Genomic DNA, 26,860 nt, shown 5'->3' on the forward strand with positions numbered 1-26,860 from the left:
CTACCTCCTAACTATTTCCTCACAGCTGTTGCTACAGTGCACACCATTGGTTCCACCTCACTCAGCTGACAGAGTTGTCTGAACTGATAAGTTTATTTTGAGATCATAAGCAATAAGAAAGAGGAACAGTCTAATCTGTCCCTTCATTATTGTTACTGCATGTATTCTGCCGACAATAAAAACACTCATTAGATCAGTGTTTTTCAGCAGATAACTAATCTTCTGCAGTGAATGTCTCTTCAGGTTTCTATCCAGATGCCTCTCCCATTTTGGGTTGGAATTTTTTAAGAAAATTGATGTGTGAAGGAACAAATTTTTTTGCGTGGATTTTAGTTTATGCTGTAGCACATAAGAAAGATGTCAGGTTTGCTGCTCTAACAGTTTACAGTAAACACAGTTTTCAGGTCAGCTCATGATAGGCTCCTATAAGTAGAAAAATGAATGCAATATTGTTTTCTAAATAAAAGGCAGACTTAATGAGCTCCATAAAAGGGTGACTATGGTTTAAATGGTTGATATAATAACAACTGGATACTCCAAATGTAAGGGGACATAAATGAGCAAGTACTTTGTGTAATCCAGTGCAGCAAGAGCACGGAGCACTAATGAGTCTTTGTTATGAGTAGACAGATGCTGTGCTTTGGTTGTTTTGGCACCAGTCTCCTCTCTGCTTGCCTCACGCTGTAGTCATCCTCACTGGCAGCCAGACGCCACGCGCACTGTCAACAACTGCTGCTGTTTTTCTCCCTGGTTGCATAAGCAGCACAGAGGAGGGGTGACTGTGTGTGTGTGAAGGGAGCCAGGTTGGGTAGAGGACCCGTACTGGTGTGTAACAGCATGTGGTGGTGCCTGGTTGAGTCATGATATCGGACTTCTGAGGAGAGTACACATCTGTTTACTCCAGTCGTTCTCATCAGCTCGAACATCTCCTGTTGCTAAAGCTTTCAGAAACCGACCTGGCTGCTGCTTTTCCATGTTTCCCCCTGACTGTTCTAACATGCACGTGCTTTGACTGTTTTTAGAGGCCGATCCCACAGTGAAATGTATGAATGTCTAATGTTCAGACTGACTTAACATTTCAGTTAGTCTTCATATACTTAATCTTACCGTTCTGTTCATGTTGGCACTGTTACCAAGAAAGGCCATATTTTCATCAGGTACCTTGATGTTTGTCATGTCAACAGAACAGAATTTGTTAATTTCAAGGGTAAGTCTGAATCTGCAACACTAAAGAACATCTTAAAGTATTATTTGTAGATGTTTTACTAAATATAATATAACTTATATGAAATATATATAAAATATTTTATTTTAATATATTGTTTAATATTAAAAACCTGAGCTAATCCACTTCATCAGGACTTTGGGATGTACTTTTACAGAATTGAGGGTGTCATCAGATTCTGATTCACATTATCAGCATCTTTTTCTGAGAACCTCCACTTTAAAACAGCCAGGATCACTCCCTAGTCTGTGGAATGCCACCTGCTAACATGTAGTGTTCATAAACTATCATTCAGCAGACTGACAACAGAAACAAATTTTTACGTAACAGACACACAGGAATAAATAAAACAAATGAGAAACTATGTGAATGTAACCAAACATATTGTAAATCAGACTGCATTAAATCACTGTATAGGCGACAACAGAGGGTGACACCGAAAGGTGCAGTAGACTGACAGAATGAACGGCTGTTTGTAGTGACACATACGGCAGCGACGACAGCCATCCTTTGTTTCTAACTGCTTCTCACATTTTAGACACTGACATACCCCATGATATAACACAGCTGTTATCATCAGCCTGCATTTGAGTTGATTTTGTCCAACAGCACAGTGACCATGAAATAATGATTTGGTGAGCTCGGCTGTCTGTGACTCTCCTTATACCACATGTTGGCTGTGACGGGTTAGCTGTTTGATGATGAAGAAGAGATTTGTCCATGTTATTGTTGTAAGGCTGTTTCACTGTGGACAGAGATCTTTATAAAAACCCCGATGTGGATGGAGTTTTAATATTTACATTGACTGATGTAGACAGAGTCTTAGTGCTTCCAGCCAGTGAGAAGAGCACAGAGGAAAAAAAAATCAAAATGCAGACAGCTCTCCTAACAACCAAACAAAAATAAAACAAACATTGTTCTAACTTCAGCAGAAAACAGTGTTCAAGGACCCCACAGGGACCTAAAGAACACACTTGCAACTTTTCAGGATTTGTTGACAATAAGCAAAATATACAATTTCACCTGCCTTTTCCTTTGAGAGCTGTCATTGCTCAAGTTGATGTATGCCAACCTGTATAAGTGTACTGCTCCTAAACTTGTTTCTTCTGTTTGGGCAATTCTTCTGTCTGAGGAATATGAAATGCCACAGTTCTCCAAATGCGTCAGCAATATCTATAAAAACTTTCGTTAACGTAACTGCTGCCACCTGCTACTGCTCATGCCAGTGTCAGTATCAGAATCATTTTTTAAACAGAGCTGTCCAAGTCTGATCAGAACATCTTGAAACAAGCTGCCCTTCATTGGAATTAGTCAAACCACCAGACGTCTCTATCTAGTAATTCTAAGGAAACCGGTATTTTTACTCTAGAAAATCTATTATAGATGAAATGACTATGTGGGATTGAATTCTGAATCACATGTCTGTGTGTGTGTATGTGTGTGTGCGTGTGTGTGTGTGTGTGTGTGTGTGAGGGTGTGTGTGAGGGTGTGTGTGTGAGAGTGTGTGCATGTGTGTGTGTCTGTGTTTCCCCCCTTGGCCTCCACACCCACACCTTTCTGTCAGTCTGGTGTGAACACAGACAAGTCCAGTGAAAAATGTTTATGACGCCCCTCCTTCCCTCCTCTCCCATCCCATTAAAAAACAGTCTGGCTCAAAGTGCTGATAAAGACTATGAGTCATGTAAAAAGACAAACACAGCATCTCGGTTCACGGCCAATCTCAAGTGACCGCTATAATGAAAGGCTAAAGAAGCGCTGGAGGAGGATACAGGATTATGTCCAGTATGTTAACTATTCGCTAAACTGTATGAGTTCTGATTTGTAGTTAAACTAAGGGAAGCGCAGTTCAGACAGTCTCTTATAAATAATGAGCCCCTGGTGGGGAGGGATTTTTATAGGCTGAAATATAAAATCCACATCCACGTATCTGCAAAGCAGAGTAACACCATGTAGTTTCTGTTCACAATACAAAGCTGATGTGCATACACTGATTTTCAAAAGAGAGAGACCTGATCTAAGGGGACCTGGACCCAAACAGACAGAACACAAGGACAGACATTAGTGAGATGTACTATCAGTTAATTAGATCTATTAACAGGCAGTTGTGGGACAAAAGAGAATGTGACGTATAAAATCACAGAATCTAAAATAATTGATGCACTTAGTAATTTAAATAGTATTTTCACCTAGTGCACCAACAATAAAACATTCTTTATTGAAACTAAGATAGATGAAAGACAATATTTTAGCCTATAGAATATCTGTGTCGGTTTATTTCCATTCATTTTTAATAAAAAAAGTACAAACAATGTTTGAATACTCTATGACATCAGTTCAGTGGGATGAGTGCCATTTGTGGGGAGGGGATAAAAAGGCACTAACTGTCCTTTCAAAGCTTTCAGAGTGTTTTGCCTCATGTATGCATTAGGCAAAATAAAAACATATATAACCCATGTTTGAGTTTAAACTAGCAAATGAACTCTGATGTTCATATTTCTCATTCTCCCACCTCACATCAAAACACAACACACAGACCCAAACCCCACAGCACAAGATAAGACCTGACTGGACACTGAGTAGAATTCAAAACTGGTCCAATTTGAGCCCCAGCTCAGGTAATATTTGAAATCTCCTGTATGGAGCTGTGATTCCAAATCTTTTTAGATTAAAATGTCAACCCTGTACACAATAAATATCTGAGTCAGAATGTCATTACATTTACTGAGCACAGTCGTGCTCCAGTAAAGGAAGACGTCTGAATTTGACCTTTTGGGATCTACTCTATAACTGTTCACTGTGCACGAGCTTCGGGGGACACATTTTCAGCCCGACTTCTGAAACTTTGGCCCAGAGCTTTCTCTTCTGGGGAAATATAAATCTACAGCCATTACTGGGCACTTGGAGGGTCTTACACTGCTGGTATGGTTGATTTAATGTTAGAAGTTCAGTCTTGTATTAAAGTGCAACTAATCTGATAAAACTGGATAAGATTTAGTGTTTCAAACTTAAAGGACTGTGTAAATATTTTCTCCATTTTGACTATTAAAGCATCTGTTATTGGACATGCTCTACTTTTTACATCCACATTCATTTGAGAGCAACACACATACACTGTCCAACACTTGCTTCCATTTAAAATAAACACCTGAGGGAGACTGTGACCCGTGGTCCGCCCCCTGACCCCCAACCCTCACCTGCTTGTGTGGATTTCCTTCGGGCCTTCTTGATGTCTTCTTCAATCTTGTTGCTAAGTTTGATCTCCAGCTGCTGAGTCTTCAAATCTAGCTCTTTCTGTCTGTCAGCCAGAGCTTTACGGGCCTGATGGAGATAAGGGAGCAGAGTCAGAGACATGCCCAGGTCCCACAGCTGCACAGAAAGAAAACTCCAGACACTCTTTAAAAAAAAAAAACAAAACACAATAATATGCAGTCTGCTACATATTGTCTCAGCATTCGTGAGACAATTCGTGCCTTATGACACCAAACATGGCCAGTATCTTATTTCTGTTTCACTTTAAATGCAGAGTTGTCTATCAGATGAGTTTATCAGAGAGAAAGTGTTTGGTCTGCTCTCAGAGTAAATGCGGTTTAGATGACAGATGATGTGAGACAGATTTGCAGTTGACTTCAGGCTTCAGCCAATTGCTTTTCACTGTACGTATACAAAAAGCAGGAAACATTCCAGAGACAGGAAACAGCCGTCTGCTTATGGCAGAGATGTGGAATTTTAATCACCAGTGAGATGATTTCTGAAAATCTGCTGCTGTCAAATTCAAGGACAGAACTGTGTTACAGTGGAGTTGCAGAGTTGCTTGTTTTTGTGCGTCTACCTTCTCCACTGCTGCATAGCGACCAACAAGCTGCTTCCGTAGGTCTGCGATGTGATGGTCAAACCGCTTCATGTCTTTCTTAAAGTTCTCCCTGAAGGTCAGCAAAGGCTTCTCCACTTCACTCTGGAGCTGCTCAAAGCAACAACACAAACCGTTCAACACAACGACATCTGCAAACATTTACATTTACAGCATGTTGAAGACACCGGTACATATACCCACCCACCCATATACATGTGCCTTTGTTACAGACAGGTTTTTATTTTACTTTGCATAACTTCTTCTTCTTCTTTTTTTTTTTTTTTTTTTGCAACACAGCAGCAGTCATGGCACTGTTCAAGACATCTAACACAGCTGCCGTTTTTTCTTACTTTGTTGCCCCAGGAATATTGCTGAATGCATGGCAATTTAAATAGAGAAAAGAACTGCACACCTTGTTACACACAGCACTCTACTCAGATGGCGTTACAAATGAAATGGCTATCATCCAATGAGTTTTGTTTTAGCATCACAAAAATTCCTTTGTATTATCACATTTTGAGCTCTAAGTCCAGTGAAAATGAAGGAGCAAGAGAAAAATTCTGCAGTATATGCTCTAGGGGCCCAAAATTTTGGAAGGTGGAAAAATCATTTCACTTTTACTATTTCATTGGAATATATGGGACAGCGTTTTGGAACACATTTCTGAGTTAGTTTTATACATCCATGCCTCACACCTGGAGGCCCTACACTCTTCCCATTGAATGACAGGTATTATGCTCCTATGATTAAAGTCTAGAGTTGGACCATCTTGGTAAATGTTGACCAAAGCTTTGCATTGTGAAGCAGAAACACTGTCAGTAAGAAACTGTTCCTCTGAAAGGCTGACACAAATAAACAAGATGTGAGGTCATCAAGACTCAGTACATCAACAGGGCGGACACAGAAAAAAGTGATTTTAACTAAATTCTATTGTATTTCCACAGCATCACGGTGTTAGGAAAAAAAATAGGATTCAGTGTGAAGCTGAATTTTATTATTTGGTGTCACACAGGGATCCTTATCACGCATGTGTACACAGCCCAAAAGCATGCACTACATTTGATTCCTTTGAGATTCCTAACAACAAAAGGGTAAGTCTGTCAGGCAGCTTTAAGTATTGAATGAGAGTATAAATCTGGGCGCAGATACAGTAAATCTTAATGCATATTAAGTGTTACTGTTTGCCCAGCAGCAAGTCATAAAAAGAATTACACTTCAGTATTTCTTCAACAATAATAAAGTCATGAATCAAAAGGGAAATCAGTTCAGTTTAACATCCCCTCTATATCTGATTTAATTATCCAATAGTCGCTTTCTACATTATGTCATCATCCTCCCACACTCTGCTAATTTAGATGAGAAATTGAGCCAAACAACAACCACAACATTAGATATCAACACTGCATATTTTCCTTTTTAGATTGATGCTGAAAGTAAAAATGGTCTAAACTATGAAGCACAGAATGTGACAAGATAATATTATTTTTAAAGGGAGTAAGCCTATCACTGGCTATATGAGCATAATAAGCAATGTGGTGGTGTTTCCCACCCAGTGGCGATGACTTAGGTCTACAGCTCCCTCCTCCCTTCATTGGAAACTATCATTCAAAGTTCATTTCCACTTAAATCCTTCCTTCTCCTCCAAGAGGCTGGAACAGTGCCGCACATCTGCGCATCTTTGGAGGATAACATCACCAACTCCATTTCCTCCATCAGCCCAGCTGTAATCCTGGCCTCTGTCTGCTGGCTTCCCTTGCTTAACTCCCAAGACAAACTCATTGAATGTGTGCACTTCACGGCCTTAAAATGAATAGCAATGTTCTCCTTGGCAACCAGTGATGGAGGTAAGGCAACTTAAGACTTCTCTAGACATTAAGGCAACCAACATATCTGAAACCCAGTATTTTTGTAGGTATTGTAGTGGATTTCTGAGACTGACCAAGTCCCACTCACGAAGAAGCTAAAAACACAAATATATAGCTTTTCCCTTCAATAGGAAGTCACAACTGACAAATGCTGAATCAAAGCCTTTGTGTTATATGTACTGTATGTGTTTTGGTCCACAGCGCAATCAGAAGGCCTGATGTAGGCCTGCAGAGCCCACTGTCAACATGGACTCATGTACTGTTCAAAATGAAGATCCTTATGCCATGTAATACTTGCAATTGTTGTACTCCAATTCAAAACTTTATAAGTGATCTCATTCGGGGTATTCATGCATAATTAAGATGTTACATATTTTGTGTACAATTTGGTGAGCACAACTCAATGTAACTAATAGCAAAATTACAAGTATGTTAAGAATTATAAAACTAGGCATCTTCCTTTCTGTCATTAAGAGAGCTACAAATGTAGTTCAATTTGATTTAAAAGACAGAACAGCAGCTTGTTTATAGTGTAAACATACTGTTCTCATTTAAAATGGATAGCTGCATGACAGGAGGCAGTTGGGTATAGACATCTCTAACTAGCTCCCACATCTGTCAGTACACTGGCGGTTTACCATGAGTACACATGGACTGCAAAAACAATCCAACAGTCAAAGTCTAGTGGCTAAAAAAAGAAAAATAGGAAATTCTCTTACATTTATTCATTACAGGCACACAACTATTACTTTAGGTATTAGCTTCAAGCAGACTGCAGCTAATTACTGCAGATATGAATGAAACAAAGTGTGATGAGTTACCTTTGAGGAGAACTTTAGGTGAACTTCAGCTTCATCTGCCAGGCTCTTTTTCAGCTGGGCCCAAGCCTCCCCCAGAGTCCTGAGAACCGATAAGTTGGAGGGAGAGTGTGTGTGTTTAATATCTTCACCAAAAAAGGACCACACACATTTTTAAATAGGGATGTGTATGAAGGGCAGAAAGCGTTGGGAAAAAGTGGGAGTAACACAGCCCTGGAGAGGGGGCAGGGTGAATCCTATCACACAAACTCACTTATCCACACACAGATGGTGTTCAGCAGCAAAGTCAGTGCAAAAGTTCACAGATACACAAGTAACTAGTAAATCTACAGAGCTGAGTTGAGGTCCACAGCCAGTTCAGCAGACGGTTAGGATGTATGGAGGATGAGATATGGCTCTGCTTATCCTCTCGCTATGAGCTCAGCTTTTCAACACAGCTGGAGGGCAATAACAGTGACAGGCCACATTGTTGTGACGATAAAGTGTTAAGTTAAGATTTGTATTTCCTAATTAAGTTAGCAAATGCACATTATGTGATAATAAAACACCAGACATTTGTTTTGGTTTATAGAAAGTGACTGACGGAAAATAGAATGAGTCTGCTAGAAAGAAAGCTGATGCGGTTTGATGTGACTTCTTCTCTATCTTAGGCAAGAGCACCAGTGGTTTGTTTTGAATTAAGAAGGCTGTTAGTAGAAACAGCCGCCATGGCTGGACAACGAAAAAAGCACCACCTCCAGAAACTCAACTGACTGTCACAAGGCCATTGTCCTGGACAAGCTGTCCACTGAGCCCTGTGACAGTGATGGGTGTTTATTCTAATAAAGAGTGGTACTCAAATGCTGCTGTCTCCACTGGTGGAGTTTACCAGTGTGAAGTGCAGGTCACATTTTTTTCACAGAGTAAATTCAGTGCTAGTGTTGTTCTAGCAGTTTACTTTGCCCTTGAGAGCTAAGAAGGCACAGGCACTGTGAAAGCTGCACTGCAGCATCACTGATCAGTGAATTTTCCATCATGACCCATGACTCTGGTCATGCAAAGTTAAAGACGTTACACTACAAGGCGAGATAATTCATGGCGCCTTGCTACTGTAGCTGTGCTTACGCTTATACTTAAGACAATGTGGTGATTGCACATGTTCATTTTTAGTTTTTGTTTGTTGCACCTATTTATAGTTCGTTGCACTTGCCCTTAGTGTCTGCGTTGCACTTGGGTCTATGAAGAACAACATGCATGCATATTGTTTGGATATTACAATGAAGCTGAATTTGACCGAAAAGATTTAAAAACTCATATCCTGGAGCTTGGGTAACCTTTAGTTAAAACATCTACTATCTATTTCTTCAATATTTATGTAATTATTGTAATAATCTTTCAAATTGTTCCTGCATCAGTATCATTATTGTTCTTGTTTATTTGATGGAATATTTTGTTCCTATCAGTGGGAGCACAAGCTTTGAAATTTGTACTTTACAACACCATGGAACATTCACAGTAAGTTATAATTCCCTGGAAAACTCTACAATTTTAACCTGATTTAATAGGTGAGAACAGAAAAAGTGATTAGGGTAGAATTTCAAGCCTGTTTCATTTAATAAATTAAATCTGTCATGTCTCCTTACAGTCCCCAGCAACAATCACACCCCAATAATATACTGTGATCTTAAGGAAAATTAATCTACTGCCATGTACTCCCTCTGTTTAACAGAACTGACAGTGCATGATTGGTGGCTGTAAAAAGCAGTCACATGGCTTATGGCCACATCTCTACCAAACAAATGGTAAATTCTGGAATAAATAGATGGCTGGTTCAGGGTTGTGGCCAATTGACTGGTAGGAACTGACCAACAAAGCAGTGATTGTCCTGTCTGACAACAGAGCCGGCCTGACAGAAAGCACAATGAAAGTATTGTGCTGCACTTTTCTGGGTGTGGGCAGACTGAGCCGGCTGGCATAACCTGGATTCTATATGGGACAGTCTCTTCCCACTCTAGCCCTCCATAACCATGCTAGTATGAGGCGGGGACATCTTATATGCAGGGGAGGCTAAGCCTAGCTAAACCTTCCTTGCATGCTCTCTTATTTGCACAGTATTTTCCCCACTTTCTGTTGTGACATCATATTTAATGTGTTTAAGTATACAGTCTCTTTCCACAAAGATTTAGTTAACCAGACAACTTTTTGCTGAACAGCAGCCACCATAGCTTTTATGGGATAACTGTAAATGCTAAAAACAAAGTGTAGCAGTAGCACAAGTAGAGAGAGCAGCAAAACCTGAGCAGTGTTGATTTGAACAAGAGGGTAGTTTGTATATTATGAATTATGAACCCTGTAAAAGAAACGACGTGCATGTAAGTTTCACAGCTTTATGTCATCTTAGAAAAGTTCCCCTGTAGCCTTTTATTTTGAAAGTTGTAGTTATACTTCAGCTACTATTACAAATTTAGCCAGATCTTATGCAGAGTGAGGGCGATACCAAATATTCCTACTGTGCCAGGTGTACCTGTTGTGCACCTGGCTGCAGCGACGGACATAATTAGCTCAGGTCAGAAATGTAGGCGAAACAGTGCATTATTAAGACATTGAACTGGAATGGAACAATAAGTAGTTTGAAACTAGTTTGTGGTTATTAAAATATATAAACTTCATTCTTACTCTAACAGCAGAATGAAAGTACCAATGGGATATTAAAAATACTCACATTATGTTTTTTACCATGTTTTTCAGAGTACTGATTTTTACACATACTGTTGTGTTGCTACACGCTCTGACTGTGTCCTTGAGGAATCTATTCATAAAGATGAGTTTAATAACGATGCCATCCATACAAATCACAGCTTCTTCCCTGTGTGGGTGCTTTTAGTTGGCCGTGCCCCTCTTTGCTTCCTCTTACTTTATTTTCCATGTTCCTGTGTCCCCTTGGTGAATCAGACAAAGAGCTGCCCTCAGCATGGTATCTCCTCTGCTGACAGACTGGAGAAAACAAGACTGGCTGTAAACTCATTCTCCCTACAGGGCTTCCCTGGATCCCCCCAGCCCCCAATACACACAACTAAATGTGTGCCTCCTCAAATCTCATTGTCCTTCACTGTTATATTTTCTCTCTACCCTCCCTCCTCTCATCCGCTCTCTTTTAAAAGCTGAAATATGCTGCAGGACAGAGATCAAAGCATCCAGTGATTTACGGGAAGGCCATAGTGTTTCACAACGTCACTGACAGGGCCTCCAGGCCTGGACTCACGTCTCGCCTGGTTGGCTATTTTACTTGACTAGCTAACTGAGTGGCTGTCTGCCTGATTGGTTAATTGGATGGCTAATTTGAGGGTAGCCTTTATTTAAGTCAAAGCCAAAACAGATCTATTTATCTTTAACATCTGATAGACAAAATGACACACTGTTCGTTTTACAGATGAAACTGTGGATTCATTATGAAGTTTGCTGCAGTTTTTTTGTTCTACTATAGTTCTAACTAGTTTTAGGATTTATCATTAACCTGTAACTGTCATTTACTCAGTTCCCACTGTTCTATAGTTAAATAGGCTCACTTCAAAACAAAAGAAGCAGCTGCTGAAACTTGCTGCGACTTGTTAAGTCAACTAAATGTCTAGATACTGGGAAGATGCATGTGATATCAAATGATAAATTATATGTAAATGAGAACTGTTCACTCAAGTGTTTTCAGGGCTAATTTGTACTCTATGCACACTGTTTCTCTTTAGTCATTTAGATGTTTTTCTCATACTGTCAGTCATTTGACACTGGATCTCTACCAGTTCCATGGCTTTTCTTCAGTCAGTGACCCTGACCTTTGGAAATATGCCCACTATGATGCAATAAAGTATCACATTATTATTACTACTATAAAATATACTATGAAGGAAAGAGCCCAAAGACACATAATTTACAACATCCTCAGCTCCATAGTGGAAAGTCTGGCAGACTGCATTTTAAGTGTTGACGTGTACTTTGTAAAAAAGTATTTATTAATATTTTTAAATAGTCATTTCCTGTGGCCATGTGTGTGAGAAGATCCTCAGTCGTGAGAGGTTTGTCTTTCTCCTAAAATCCTTCACAGAAGAAGGCCACTCACCCCTCTTCTTGGCCTGCAAGAGGGATCTGGGAGAGCTTGGAGAGATTCTTGGCATACTCTTCTTCTATCTTTATTCTGAAAAGGAAGTAGAGAGTTTCATTACCACACGGCCCTTATGCAATTCAGACCATTTCCATGAGTTTTTCCTGTGTTGCTCAACACAGAGATGTACATGAATGAGCACAAAAAAAGGGGAAGTTGTTTGTTTTAATAACAGTATAGTTTTCATGGTAACCTGAGGACAAAGTATGCATAAAAAAGAGGGGAGATGGCTGACTAAAAAGCAGATACCTTTCTCGTATGAACTCGGCCATCTCTTTCTGCATCTGTTTCCCCCTCAGCTGTTTCTGCAACAAAACCTCAAATCCTGTGATGCAGCCATTGCCTTGGGAATCCTTCTTATCAGTCTATGAGATAAACACAGCAAGCACACGAAAAAGGCACTGAACAAACAAATACTTAGCAACAAACAAAGGAACATCACACCTTGGCAAAGTAGCTTGATAAAATAAACGGCCTGCTGCATGCTCTCTCAAATACAGAGACAGCTAATGACAAAATTTGCATTTAATGGAGCATTAGCAGATGAGTCCACCTTTGATATGATCGATATGGGTTCAATGGAGCGCGCCTGTGCTGCTGAAAGAATTAACTAGTTTATGTAATATTAATAATTGACAATTCTAATAATTAATTACAGGGGAATGGTTTTATACTTACGTAACACTTTTCTCCACTCAAACGCCCATTCATCCATTCACACGCACAATCACTCACATACACACATGGAAGCACCACCAGGAGCAAATTGGGGTTCAGTGTCTTGCCCAAACACACTTTGACATGTGGACTAGAGAAGCCAGTGATCAAACCATCAACCCTTCAGTTTATGGATGACCTGAGCCACAGCACTGTATCAACCATTGGTGCAAAGATTTTTTAAAAAGTTATGCAGAAAATCAGAGAACATATCATTAAACGCACTGCAGAGAACCGACACCTACCGTGCTTGAACCCATTTTAAAAGCTGCTCTAATACGTTTTTATATCAACCATGCATCAAATGACTAAATGCAACGTGAAAGGGGTAACTCAAAGTGATGAATCCAGAGAGAATTTTCCCCCAACTCTACAGTTTCCTTCAGCTCTATGAAGCCTCTTTCAGGCCATGGTTTTATGGCCTGCAACTTCAATTGTCTGGTTCACTCTCGCACCTCTCATCAACTTCATTTCCAGCAGCAGGCAGCTGTTTTCAAGAAAAATGCTCCTATAAGTCTACTGTATACTACATGTCCACCATCAAACAGCACACAGGCCAAATTTGCAACTAGCTGTCTAGAAAAGTGGAACAGCTCCAGACATAACTGCGTCATTAAAGCTCAGCTATTTTCATCAAAGTTGCTGATTCTCTGACTCTGGTCAACATTCCTACACTCTTTCTTTTCACTGTTTCTGTCACTTCTGTGTGCATGAGTACAGTGTGATTCCCACCCCACACCTGGTAGAGATTACACTGCAGGGGAGGAAGATGTCCAAACAGAGCAGCAGAAGCCAGCTGTCCTCACTGCGCTGCAGACAGTTAGATGTAACGTGTTATCCTACCATGTTGACTGTTGGACCTTAATAAAGCTGATGCTGATTCTCAGCAGGCAGAGTGGTCAGTATGAGATAAATGTGGAGTCACTTTGGAAGATGAAAAGTACCTGGTGTTGTTTTTGTTCACATGTACTCTCGAGGATCTTCATTTAGTGATTTACTAGGGAAAGCAGCAGTGTCAACAAACATAGAATGACTTTTTATTTTCTTTCTTTGGTTGCTAGTTACCCTTGTGGCCTGAATCAGCAAACCTTCCCCTCCTACATTATGAGGTTTTCCTACATTAATTATGAGGTTCTCATCATCAGTCACCATGCACCACTGTTTGCTCAGTATGGAGAATTTTTGACAGACTGCAGAAATCTCTCTCTTTTGGCACAGTTGCCACATGTCTTACCTAGACATGCCATTTACTGGGAGGGATGGCGTCATTTTGCATCTGAATATTAGGCCACATTCACTGTGCATAGAAACATTTTCCTTCTCAGTATTTTGTATGGGAAAGGAGTGGGGACTGGAAGAGATTTTTTACATTGCTAATAAAGTTCTGTTGACAGACATAGGCTGAACTGAAGTGTGAAGGTACAGTGCAGCACTTGTGTACTGAAAGAGAAAAGGAAAAGCATTTAGATTCACATTATGGATTTAGTAAACTAATAACTACCTTAGCAAGATGAAAAGGCCTAGTAGCAAAAGAATAAAAGTAAGAAAAAGAAAAGCACTGAACATAGCTTCTACTAAACAAGCCAGAAAACCAAGACAAACCTTAGAAAAGTAAAATGGAGCCACAGTCATACATCTCATACATCTGAATTTAAACATGACAAAAAATCTGAACTAGAATTAAATCATAAAACCCCAGAGATTGTTTCCCCTAGTGTACATAAATGGAGAGATCAGAGCATCACTGAGGATCTAAGAACGATGTTAATAGGACATTTTATTTTTGTTTCTTTTTTTCTTATTACCATATATAATGAATGTAAAAGATGTTGGGCAATATAGTTCCCATCATACTTTGGGCTATAAAAGCAGAGAGAACATTACTGTGAGGTCAGTTAGCTGATGTTTGTTTACACTATGGGGCATCTGCACTATGGACAGCATATGTATGCCTTTTAATGTTGTGGTAAGCTTACCCAGAAGTAATCACAGTAGCTCCATTCGCCTGGTTTCAGTAGCTGCTGCTCCGGCATGAATGCAGGCAATGGGAATGTCACACAGTTAATCTGTGAGAGAGCAAGAGAGAGCACCACAGAGAGGCCAGTTTAATGGAGCAGGTTACTGGCATCTTGACAGACAGCTGTGATTTGATGTCACACTATTGTACAGCAGAAATATTAGTGCTACATGCGTTAAGAGTTTATAGACACACACAAATACACACACACACACACAAAGACTTCTGCTGTGGTATTCAAGGTAGTCTGTAGTCTGTTGCTTTGGCAACACTCATTTCAACAGCAGAGAAGACATTTCCAATGAGTCCTGCATTGTTCACTATTCTCTGTGCAACCTATCCTTGAGGACAGCACTGTCAGGGCAGAGCCTTTGAAGTTCTCAGCCTTTTTTTGGATTCATCGTTCAGCTATCTGCCACAGCACACTGAACTTCCACTCTGGACCAAAGTGATCAGCAAAATGGATTCCCAAAGTCTTTAATTATCTTGGCTGGGTTAATTGTCTTGTTCTACCAGCAGCAGCAAAGTTGAATCTGCTGCCTCACAGGGCTCCTTGCTGTGAGCTGCCTGGTTTTACTATGGGGTCTGCACATGGTGCATGACCCTCCAGTGTCCCTGCATATATTTTTTTTAACCTCCAGGGTAGTGGAGATGGAAGAGACAATTCTTTAACAAAGAAGTCCCTTTTAATCTCTTGAGAAACACAGGGTCAGAAAAGGGTCTGCGTTTGTCAGGATATGACAAGTCATCACTTTCAGGTTGGGCAGAACAAAAACTTCATGAAAATTCCAAAATTGCTAAGAAGATTCTTCTGCCAATTCAATGTAAACAGAAAAGAGGAAAGAAAAAAATCTCAAAAGAAAAGAAAGAAAAAAAAAAAAGCCAAGCTTTCACAGTAAAGAGAGACAAACATATGAAGGTTTATGAAGACTCCAGGGCAGCTTTAAGGGAGCTTTATCTTTTCTCACTTTCATTCAGGTGAACAGGCTGCAGTGAAGATGCACTGTTACTATTTTAAACACTTGGGTGGCACTAGAGAGTACCCGTTTGCCTGATCCCAAAGCCAAATCGACAAATACTGTTTCCCTGATGACATTTTCAGAACCAATATTCAGATTGGAATGCTAGGAAGAAAAAGGCCTCTAATTTAATGTTATCTTGGCTTATGAAGCTTATAATTTGTTTGAGGCAACGGCTTCCTGTTTAATCACTGCTGAGGTCGAGAGGTTGACAACTAGCAAGGCTGTAGACTGACCCCTGCTTCCCTTGGTGAAGATGAGGGCACAGCAACTTCCAACACAATCAAGCACTGAGTTGTGTGCATTTATCCCCACACACTGCTTGCAGCACTTTTGTTGCTGACCTTCTGTGACCTTAGCAATTGGCCATTCATGAACCCTTTCTCTGAAGACCCCAGTCTTAGCTTCACACTTGCAACTTGGTACAGCAGGGCTGTATTGCCATTTCATTTCTCTACATTTTAAAGCTACATTCATAATAAAAGACATACAGTATCCAAAGAGTTTGGAGGCTGTTTTCACTTTTCAATAACAAAAAACACAACTGCAAGCAATGATGACATCATTAGCACATTAAAGTAGCCATTTTCCAACTCACAACAGTAGCTTAATGCTACTTTCAAGGTATAAATTTAGCATGCCATTAGCTAATGGCATTATGTGGTGCAGTGAAGTAACACTAGAAAAACCACTGTCTGTGCAGCAGCTGGCAGTGGATGCTCCTTAATATTAGCAGCTTAGTCCTGCTCTTTATAGGCCTTTGGAAATTTAAAACTTGGGAGGCCTGAATCAGTCCTTACCTGACATGAAGTTACATTAGCACAAGGACAAAAGAAGAACATAGAAATGTGAAAATTGAAAACTGGACTAAGAAGCAGACAAGTCACACCAGAGTTTCTTGAGTGGCTGCAGATGGCTGGCTCTGGGACAGAAAGTGCATGGATTCATGACATGCATGAATTAAAGTCAGCGAGTGAAAGCTGGTAAAACAGCTGTACTTTCAAAAAGCATCTAAAGTCTTTGGCTAAAATTGAGAGTCTGCTCGTCTACTTCTGTCTGAAGCCATGGATCCATGGAACCAAAGTTTCAAAAGAATTTCAAATGTAAATCTGTCTGTGTTATGACTGTCAACTGCATATGCACTCTGCTAGAATGACAAAGGGCTGTCAAAGGTCAAATTGCCTCTTTAATTTCTGACCTTTAGCATACTGTACGGTGCCAGTAGCAATTATATTGCTACCAAGTGTAGCTCTCCTCACCTTTCTTTTTCTCATGTTTCCTGAGATAACCATCTGCTTATCAATTACATCACCCGGGTTGCTATGGAAGCTGAGACTTGCGCCCCCCTCAAACTCATCTCAAGCTTATGGTTTTACATGTACATTAATAAACAAAATCAAGATGAAAATAAAAGAAAGTGTGACAGAAATTCATAAGAGCAGGAGCACCTCTGCTGTTCAGCACAAGGCCAACCAGGATGCAACAACCTAACAGCAGATGAGAAATCATCTGGATGTTGGATAGAATGATGTCACTGTGTATCTGTACACTAGCAACTAAAAACAAACACCAAACCCTTCTCACAGAGACAGAGACACAAAGGACAGCAACCACAGAGAAAGCCACACATTCTTAGCTGCCATACAGTCAACACTATCCCCCTAAAAATAAACCACTTTAAAATATATATATGTGTTAATGATTCTCCCACAGGTGTAGATTATGCCCACAACTGATGCAGAACACATTTATCTGAAAAAATCCTTCCCACCAGGGAAGTCTGTAGACTCTGTACTTGGATCTTCTATAACATTATTTCTAAACTTAGGGAGGGGGAATTTAGCTAAGCCCCCACTGCTGGTGCTAAATCTGGTCCTTCAGGGCTACTGTAGAGAGCCGAGATGAGTTCATGGATAGTTAAGAGTTCCCATTAGTTGCCGCACTCACCGTGACTGTGGTCTCCTTGCTCTGTTTCCTGGTGGGCGACGTTGATCCTGGGCTCTGAGGAGAGAAAAAGAATGCTCCATCAAAACCTCCGTTCTCTTTTTCAGACATGACTGCTCAACATACCCACAAACACAGTTGTTTTCCTGCTGAGCACTGTTAGCATCTGACTAGTGCTGCCTGTGCTCCTGCTGCTGCAGCTGCTGTGTGTGTGTGTGTTTGTGTGTGTGTGTGTGTGTGTGTGTGTGTGCGTGTTGCTGTGCAGGGTAGGGAAGGATAGTTCTGCAAAGCAAAGCATGGTTGGCTTTCTTGTACTTTGTGTGAGTGTGCATGCATGTATATGTATGATTTCTAATACTTAAGCTTAAAATAAAGCAAATTCCAGAAAGATTGAAACTGAACAGAAAGAAAAGAAAAACAGGAGGAAAGTACAGGCAGTTCCACATGTCCAATCCTGCAAAATAATGGGAGCAAGACCTTGAATGGTCAGTAGCAAAAGTGAGTTTATATGGGGGCGAGTGTAAGATCCTGGAAAGCAGCAAAATGAAGAGACAGAGCGAACAAGTGGTGGGTGGATCCTATCTAACTGTGCTCTGACTGCCTGATTAATTATGATGAAGGGAGCAGATACTGTAGGAGGGAATATTGTGCTCTAACTGCCATCAGCCTCTACATTAATAATGAGAGGAGAAAGAGGGGGTATGGAAGGCTGCATCATTTGTTATAATATCTATGATTTGTGGGCTTGTATATGCTATAAGAGTTTAATTGTTCTACAGTTTTATGCATTAATTTAAGCTGAATTACCACATTAATTGAGGGTTAATAGTAGCGCTGCATGAAACCTCAAGGCTGCACTAATTAATATTTTTATATTAATGTCACTGTAGTAGCATCTCACAGCAAAAAGGCTGTGGGTTAGAACCCAAGTCGACCCGTGGCCTTTCTGTGTGGAGTTTGCATGTTATCCTTGTGCTCGCATAGGTTTCTCCAGTCACTCCAGTTTCCTCCCACAGTCCAAAGACGTGCAGCTTGTCTGATTAGGTTGACTGATGACTCTACATTGCCTGTACTATAGGTGTGAATGTGAGTGTAGGTTTGTCTGTCTCTATGTGTCAGCCCTGTGATAGTCTGGCAATCTGTGGGTGTACTCCAGTGTCAGCTGGGGCTGGCCCCATGAGGCAGAATATGAATGAATGAATCAAACTACTATATATAGTGAAACAATAGAGGATTACCAACCCAAATAAGCAGTTCCCTTAGGTCTGCAGAGAGGTTTATCATCTTTAATCTCATTATTTTTCTTTTTTTTTTCACCTGTGAAAACATTTCTGTTTCCAGCCTATTAACAGAAAAGGGTCTGATAAATCTATTGTCTCCTATTTATACAGAATCCAATGGCAGCTAGATAAAACAGCAACTAGCTAGTAAACAAAGTTGCCCATTTAGTAGTTGGTAGCCAGATTAAAGATAAACATGTGTCTTAAAAGCTGTTCAGTCTGTTCTCAGAATGGGTGAACCTAAACAGGCAGTTATTTATAAGAGAGGGCACAGAGCAGTCTAAACAGAGGAAGTTGATGTAAGTGCAATTTCTGTGAAAAAGCTAGCAGAATGACATGTGAAGTCATGAAGCCCATTGGTGAGGGAGAAGCCAATAATGTGACCTTAATGATTTATCTCACTGCAAACCATTGCTAATAGACAATATATAGTGCCATGAATAACAATGACAGAAATCCCCATGTACTGTATATAAAATGACTCAATGGCTTAACAGAAACTTTATGCCCACTCAACAAAATTTTTAGACTGCAGTGGGTGTGTGCAGTACTGTGGGCAGAACAATAGTCAGACAGCTTTACCTGTGGCTCTGTACTGCTCTTTCTCACCAGACTGTTGTGTGCATGCTCCACATGATGCAAGGGACTACCACCTAAATGAAATCCATTCACTGGAGAAACAAAGGAGACAGACAAGGGGAGATAAAGACACAAAGAAAGAAAGAAATCTTATAGTTCTGCTTGTTCTCTGGTATCTATGGATCAGGTAAACTTGAGCTGATCCAGGAGGAATTAATTTATCATTATGAGACAAACCAAGCCGGTGCTGAACTGTCTCCTTGGGTTTGTAGCTTCATCTGTAATGTCTGTAAAGTTTGTAAGGGTGTGAGCAGACTGGATTGAACCAGCTATACCACATCTAAATTCATCACTGAGTTTCTGTTTCCTTTCTCAATTTGTCATTAAAAGTGTGAGCTACATCTGAACAGCTAATATATTTCACTTTAGGCTTTGGTTTGGAACACTGGCTAAATAAATAATATAAATGAATAAATGACATAACATCTATATAGGTTAGAACACGTTATTGTACTAGTCTCATGTGAAATTGAATATTTTTTTCAGTTTAAACAACAACAATAATAATAATTATTATCATCATTATTATTATTGTTGTTGTTACTAGTTTGAGATTAGGCTAAATGCTGTAAATTGACATTCTATATTAACTACCTTAGCTTTAAAATAATATAATATAAGCTAAGCTTTTCGATTTTTTCACCATGTCCAGGTCTGTGTGAGAGATTGTGTTTAGTTTGAGGTGAAACAAAATAGTTTCAGTCAATAGTTCAAATGAATGAGGGCCGGCCCAGCATTTCACTACTTCTTAGGAACCTTACTGGCTCTTTCTGTTTGTCTTCCTTTAGGCTCAAGCCCAGAAGGAATACAGAGAAGGCCTTAGTTCTCCAGTTGAGGCTACAGATAAAATTAGTCACAGGAAGTGTCTGGGTGTATGTGTTCGGTGCATGACTGGATGCTTTGTGCCATCATGGAATTTTAGGAGAATTTGTTACCCCAGGGCACCAGTTTTATTAATGGAGAGTTCAGATGGAGTTAGAGAGATCTGTGCTACCTGCAGGCAGGGAGTTCTTGTGGCGGATTGAGGTTTTGGGTGTCCCAGGTACACTGGATGGTCTCTCCCATGTTGTTTCTGATGGAGCATTCAACAGAAGGAAAAAAACAGTTACATCAGGAGGGCAAGAGCAGCTGTCATATTTTTTGCTGTTTTGTTGACAGTGATGGAACAATGTGTGGGCAGCATTAAGAAGAAGTGATTCTATCCACAGATGCAAACCTCTCACAGTCAGCAGTTAACAAAAAAAAAAAAAAAACAGCCATTACAACATTTAAATAATGACTACTTTTACAATTACACTGAACTGGCATTTTTTCATTTGACATATTTATTTTTGGATTAGGGTCTATTTTGTTTTTTATACCCCAACCAATTATTAACAAGTCCAACATTACTTTTCCTTAACACAGGAGCTGTGGTAGCAGTTTGTGGGAGCAGCTTAATTAACTTTAGTCATTTTGTAAGTTGGCAACAATGAGTAATCTCACACAAGCTTCTCACCAACTTTTTCTTTCTGTTGTTTTATTCCATGTAGTTAAAAACAACTAGCAGGTTTCATATTCTTAATCTCGCCCAAACAATTTTGATTGATTGACTGTTTCCTAACCTTTGGAAGCAGCTGCCAATGAGCACAATGCCAGAGCAATTTGGACCACAGAACAAATGTGAGATATCAGGCCTGGTGATGGCACATATGCCTTGTTATCAGGCACTAATGTCAAGAGCGCTCTGGTTAGTAAAGATGCTGGAGAAGAAGGATACAAAGAGCATGACTGACAAAACCCCTAATATTAGAAGGGGTCTCTCTTTGATTTGTACTTCCCTATGTCCATTCTCACCACAACACTGAGCTCAATTAGCCCTTTACTGTCAGCGTAGAAAGAAGAGGAACAGACAGATGTAAAGAGCTCTTATTTCATTTGGGTCTTTTTGGCTGGCTCTGCTCTATTTGGAGCTGTTTAGCAGAGGAGGCAACTGAGCCAAGCCCATCAGCTCAAATGACACGCATGGAGAGGATAACTGGCAGTAGGCATATGGAGGGAAGATGTGCCTTCACGTTGGATGTACAACACCAGCACACAGCCTTTGCTCACTGGCCCTAAATGCCTCAGTGTCTCTCTGTTAGCTTGTCAGAAACAAATCGATACTATGAGAAATAAAGGATATTACTGCAGAAAGATACAGCTAATCTACTTAACTCAGGGAAATTGTTTTTCATTGTGAGTTATTCCTTGGCAAACCTATAGCAGTTAGAACATCTAAATTACATCTAATATGTTGATGCTCTGTTTGCCAAGGAAATTGAATTCAAATTACAAATCAGGTTAGAATATTAATGTTATTATCAGTGTAATATGTATGTAAATATATTTGTAGTCTATAAAATTGCTTTTTAAATTTCTTAGAAGTTGGTGTATATGTGAGATGTGAAATCCTACGTAATTACTATAGTGTTTGATATGGAACAGGTAAATGGCTCTTTAAATTGAGATGGCTGATCATTTCCATCAAACAGGCTTTATATAGGTGAAAGATCAGTCTTGGCACCTGCAAGAGTCATACCTCCAGATACAGCGATATATATGCAGCAGAAGCAAGAGTAATTCACATCAGCAGCCTTGTCACAGATGAGCTGAAATCTACAAAGTTGTCAGTCATCTTAAATTGCTGTGATAGTCTTGAATATAAACCCAAGTCAGCTTAGTTTATCCACTTTTAGTACCTTTATCTGGGGAATAGTGCATCTGTTCTTTTCAGGTTTGTCATGGATCTTAATGATGTGAATTCATGATATCAATAATACTGTGTAGCAGCACAAGGGTAGGGTATTTTATGGAACAGAAAAGCATCAATTAATGCTTTTCTGTTTCCCTCAGAGGAATAATAACCACATTTTCATTCTGTATGCATCACTACTCAGATTATCAGAGTGTGGCTGATAAAAGAAGCCAGTGCTTGCACTGTAGCAGATGTGTACAAGTGAATTTATGAATGAAAATAGTCAACAGCACATCTAAAAACAAAAACAAGACAAATTATTTTACTCTCTGTAATCCTCGAGTAATCTGAGACAGTCCTGATTCAAAACGTGTGGAAGGGCAAGTGGCCTAGTTAGCTTTCACACCGTTATATTTTATTCACAACCATATGACGCTGCTCTCTGCTAGATTACTGTATAACTACCTCCTGTCTCTTATTTTTTATCAATTAACAGCCCATTCACATGCTGTGTTTTTCTAAAGAGGAAAGATCTGTGACACAATGTTATAGGATTGCATCTCTTTGGAAATATCTAATTGCATGTAACGTGCTAAAAATCCAGACGTACATCCTACTTTTTCAAAAAGAACAGGATGACATATACATTGCAGATCTGTATGCAACTGTCGGAAAAAAACATGTAGTTTAATTTTAGATCGAGTCTATTTCATTCAAAAGCCAAATGGGAAGTTTTTTTATAGTTTAGTATGAATCAGACTTCTTCAAAAGCACCTGGAAACTGGCATTGGGACCGTCTGCAATAAATCTACAGTATGTGTGCTACAGTATGAGCATTTGGATTGGTGTGTTTTTATAAAGCAGCCCACTGGTCAGGCTGGGATGAGAGGAGAGTCTTAGGAGACAGCTGGTAAAAACCGCAGCACCCAGCAACACAGGAAGGAAAACCTCGAAAAAAAAAACAAACCCTGACACAAGGACATGCAGCCCGCACCCACGCACACAGCTATGTTACTATGACGACACAGAAACATGAACGCACACACAGGCACACACAATAACTAATCTAATCTAGCTGAACTTTAGCGTAACAAAAGGGAGGTGCAGCAAAAATAGCAGAGATGCTATAAATACTAATTGTTTCAGGAAAAATTTTATCAGATGGCTTTGTTTGGAAACAGTTACTGTAATGGTGAATTTGCCTATTACCTGATCCAGGTAATAGGCTGTGTAGAGCAGGGATAGTTCAAAAACAAGCAGGACAGTGGCCTTCAAGGACCAGGATTGGACACCCCTGATCTAGGTTTTCATTTCATCATGCATCAAAGACATGCATGTACAGTTACGAGACAAATATAAGTCCTCGAGGTTGCTTCTTTATAAGCCTGGATGCAGATGCTGCTTATGTATTTTATAACATGCATACAGTTAGGGGGAAAAAAAAAATCTTTTTTTTATTTTTTAAGAAATACTGAGGATCTCATGTCCCAGCATGCCACTGTTATCATCTCTGACACTGTCTCTCTGGAATGTGATTAGTTTTACTATTAAAGAAAAACCTTCAAACACAGTAAGAGAGAGACAAAACAGATCTGCCAAATTCCCGAAGGAATCAAATGCACACCATAAACTAAGATGGGAGCATGGAAGGTTTTTAAGGTTACCTTAACCCTATAGGATATCATAATGAGATATTTAAGACAGTGGGAGTGTGGTTTGATTCCAACGTCTTAGCATTACCACTTTTAGCAACTTATTTAGCCTGAATAGAGAGAAAGAGGAGGAAAAGGAGAAAAGAAGGAACGACTCCCTGGGTCTCGTGCCTGGGTGGAGCCACTGGATAATTTTAGATCCCCATCATGGCCACAACTCGACCACTGCAACCATGATCAGAGAGAAACCTAATGTGAACAGCTCTGATGTGAAGCTAGCTACTCTTGAGACTATTAAACCACAATCCCAGATCCATGAAAGATACAGGTGCACAGATTCACTGGGCCTCATGAAAGAACCATTGGTATAAACAGGTTTGCCATTTAATGTCACGTTTAACACCACAATCAAACCAAGAGCTGTGGGCCAGAAGTCACACAGACTGACAGGTACAGTAACTCATTCATTTGACAGCTTTAGAGATGTCGTTCTGTAATTTTAGACACAGCTAATGTGTCTGTTAAGATGTGGTGGTGTGGTGGAGAAGGAGAGGCGTAGGACCCAAAAATACAAATAAAAAACTCTAGCATCCACTAGCAATTAGTAACAGTGTCATCCATTACTAGTCTCAACGCTCCCGCAAACACAAAAGAAAGAGGGGAGTCTATATAGGGAGCAAACAAAAGGCAAAGTAAGAACAGGTGAAAATAATTAAGGTAAATTAACGTAAATCTGCTGAGGAACACAAGAGGGGGAAAACAGGAACTGAAAACAAAATAAGAGTCCTCAGCAGGAAGTCCAAAAGGGAACCATGACAGTGTCAAACCATTTCCTTTACTGTGAATTTATAGTGCTGACAGCTTTTTGGGTTTGTTAATAAGACAACTGATAGTTTTAATGCACTTTAGTTTGATAAATCCAACTTGTAACAACTGTGAGCAATGACAAATCCAGCCACTAAAAACTAAATCAATTACTTCAGTAGAACTGCCATAAAAGTAAATCCTCAACAAACGTTTGCACAGAGTTCACCTGGTCATTTTCACTAATAAAAAGCATGCAAGAATGCAAAATCCAAAGTAGAGAAAGCTGCTGTATTGTATATCTTATTGACTGTGTAGCACCATCCACTGTTATATAACCTGCTCTGTTGGCATATAAACTGGCTTGCAGACAGTTATGAGACAAGAGTTGATAGTGCAGATACATGTACATCTTCTGAATGTGTGACTTTATTATCTCGTTAGCAACAGAACTAATGAGCTTGCTACCTGCTCAAACTCATTAGCTCAAAAAGCTTTCCCCGCTCTTCAATAAAGCTTTTACTGAATAAACTGATGTAAAAACCAGAGAACAAAATAATGAAGGATGTAAACATCACAATGCAGAGAAGGGAGAAAAAAGCTCTGGGGTTCAGTGTGAGACACCAGTGCGTGCCTGCATGTTGGTCATTAGCTTGGCCCAGCCATTCATCAGCTACGCATCCAAGTAGTTACTGTCTAGAAGCAAATAGTCCGCAAAAATACAAAAATGAATTTCAATGTGCTACTTTCTGGTGCGAGCAGGCCTTAAAACTACCAACTTGCATGAGATCCATCGTTACCCTCTGTGTGACTAGTGAGCCCTATGTCTGAGAATCCTGCATTTGCCAACCTTTATTACATCCTCAAGTCAGACACACATAAGAGTCACTGCTGTGCCAAAACAAGATATTAGTATCATCAGTCAGGTTTTACAGTGAGTTCACTCAGGGATAGTAAAAGCTGGTTATGTTGCTATGGCTGTTCTGCAGACATAGCAACAATGTGTGTGTTCAAGAAGACACTGAGTGGTGATTGTGTTGACAGAAACACAGCACTATCAGCACTATCTGTTCGTCTAGGCACTGTATCTCTCCCTCTGGTACCGTCGCTGCTGTACAGTGTACATTTAGTTCCATTACAGACAGGTGAGATTGCTCGGGTATCATTTTCAACTTACCTTCATTTTCAATTTTACATGTAGTACTGGAGTGTAGTGACAAATTAAGACTGGAAAAAAATATATTATGCATGTAACATAGGAGAAAAAAAATGTAAATGTGACAATTCATCATCCAGATGATAATACATTTTTACTTTTATTCTTTTACTACTGGGTTTTCAAGGCTGTTTAATAAAAAAGCAATTATAGCATGCGATTTGAATCTAGCAATATTTAAAAATGCCCTGTGGTTATCAAAGGCTACTTGGTGTATGTGAACAAATGGCCTGTATAATGGTCTAAATAAAAAAGTGGATATGCACTGAAGAATATTCTGACCTACTTGATTGGCATAATCTGAATTTGCTCCATTATTTGATGTGATTTTATCTGATAGGGAGCCACAGATCTTAAAGTTCTTGTCAAGTACATTTGAAACTTTGTCATGTCTAACTTGCTCCACTAGCTTCCAGTAGCTCAGGCATGGGAACTGAAGTCAATAGCAGTTATATAAATGTGTATCGATATTAAGAGCAGAATGTTTCCTGGACTCTTACCGTTGTTTATAGTGTTGACATAGTATCGCCGCCCTTGTGGAGACATATAGCATCTCCAATGAGGAGGTAGGGGATCTCTCAGGTCCTCCATAGGAAGCTGACTCAGAGAAGCTGTCCTCTGTCAAAATGGAAAAACATCATTAATATGAGTCACTAATCACGGCAGGGCTCATCAGCATGCTGGAAATAAAGTTAGGCACCATGTTAGGTCCAAGACAAAGATTTAGTTTTCAAGGAGCTGTCAAAACTGAACATAATTGCTGGAGATATAAAGACAAAACTAAACTACTGATAAGAGGCTACGTGTGAGAGTCAGTAAAAATGTGCAGCACTCAGCTCTGGTTCAATGAGGTTCTCATTTCCTAAAGTATTTCACAACCAGCAACCAATGACATCAGAGCACAGCGTCGCAAGAACAACAAACTGGCACAACTCTGTAGTTGGACAGAGACCCAGAGCTCCAGAG

The 26,860-nt window shown here is 39.8% G+C and overlaps 1 protein-coding gene across 2 annotated transcripts in view; it reads right to left on the reverse strand.

Moving 5' to 3' along the window:
* The window catches only part of gas7b (growth arrest-specific 7b), a 47,480-nt gene that overhangs the window by 2,251 nt on the left and 18,369 nt on the right, over positions 1–26,860 (reverse strand). The window contains exons 1-11 of one of the 2 annotated variants that reach the window (XM_026315222.1): positions 26,595–26,754; positions 26,395–26,512; positions 20,501–20,578; positions 19,450–19,538; positions 17,591–17,644; positions 14,584–14,673; positions 12,140–12,255; positions 11,849–11,923; positions 7,762–7,840; positions 5,055–5,183; positions 4,420–4,543 (exon numbers count right to left, since the gene is read on the reverse strand). In XM_026315222.1, the coding sequence (XP_026171007.1) occupies positions 4,420–4,543; positions 5,055–5,183; positions 7,762–7,840; positions 11,849–11,923; positions 12,140–12,255; positions 14,584–14,673; positions 17,591–17,644; positions 19,450–19,538; positions 20,501–20,578; positions 26,395–26,512; positions 26,595–26,597 (955 nt within the window). In that variant the 5' untranslated portion in view covers positions 26,598–26,754. Of the gene's footprint in view, positions 1–4,419; positions 4,544–5,054; positions 5,184–7,761; positions 7,841–11,848; positions 11,924–12,139; positions 12,256–14,583; positions 14,674–17,590; positions 17,645–19,449; positions 19,539–20,500; positions 20,579–26,394; positions 26,513–26,594; positions 26,755–26,860 lie in introns of those variants that run through there. The other variant, XM_026315221.2, reaches the window with a different exon arrangement.

The sequence above is a fragment of the Mastacembelus armatus genome, chromosome 19 (assembly GCF_900324485.2).
Source record: "Mastacembelus armatus chromosome 19, fMasArm1.2, whole genome shotgun sequence".
Taxonomy (NCBI): domain Eukaryota; kingdom Metazoa; phylum Chordata; class Actinopteri; order Synbranchiformes; family Mastacembelidae; genus Mastacembelus; species Mastacembelus armatus.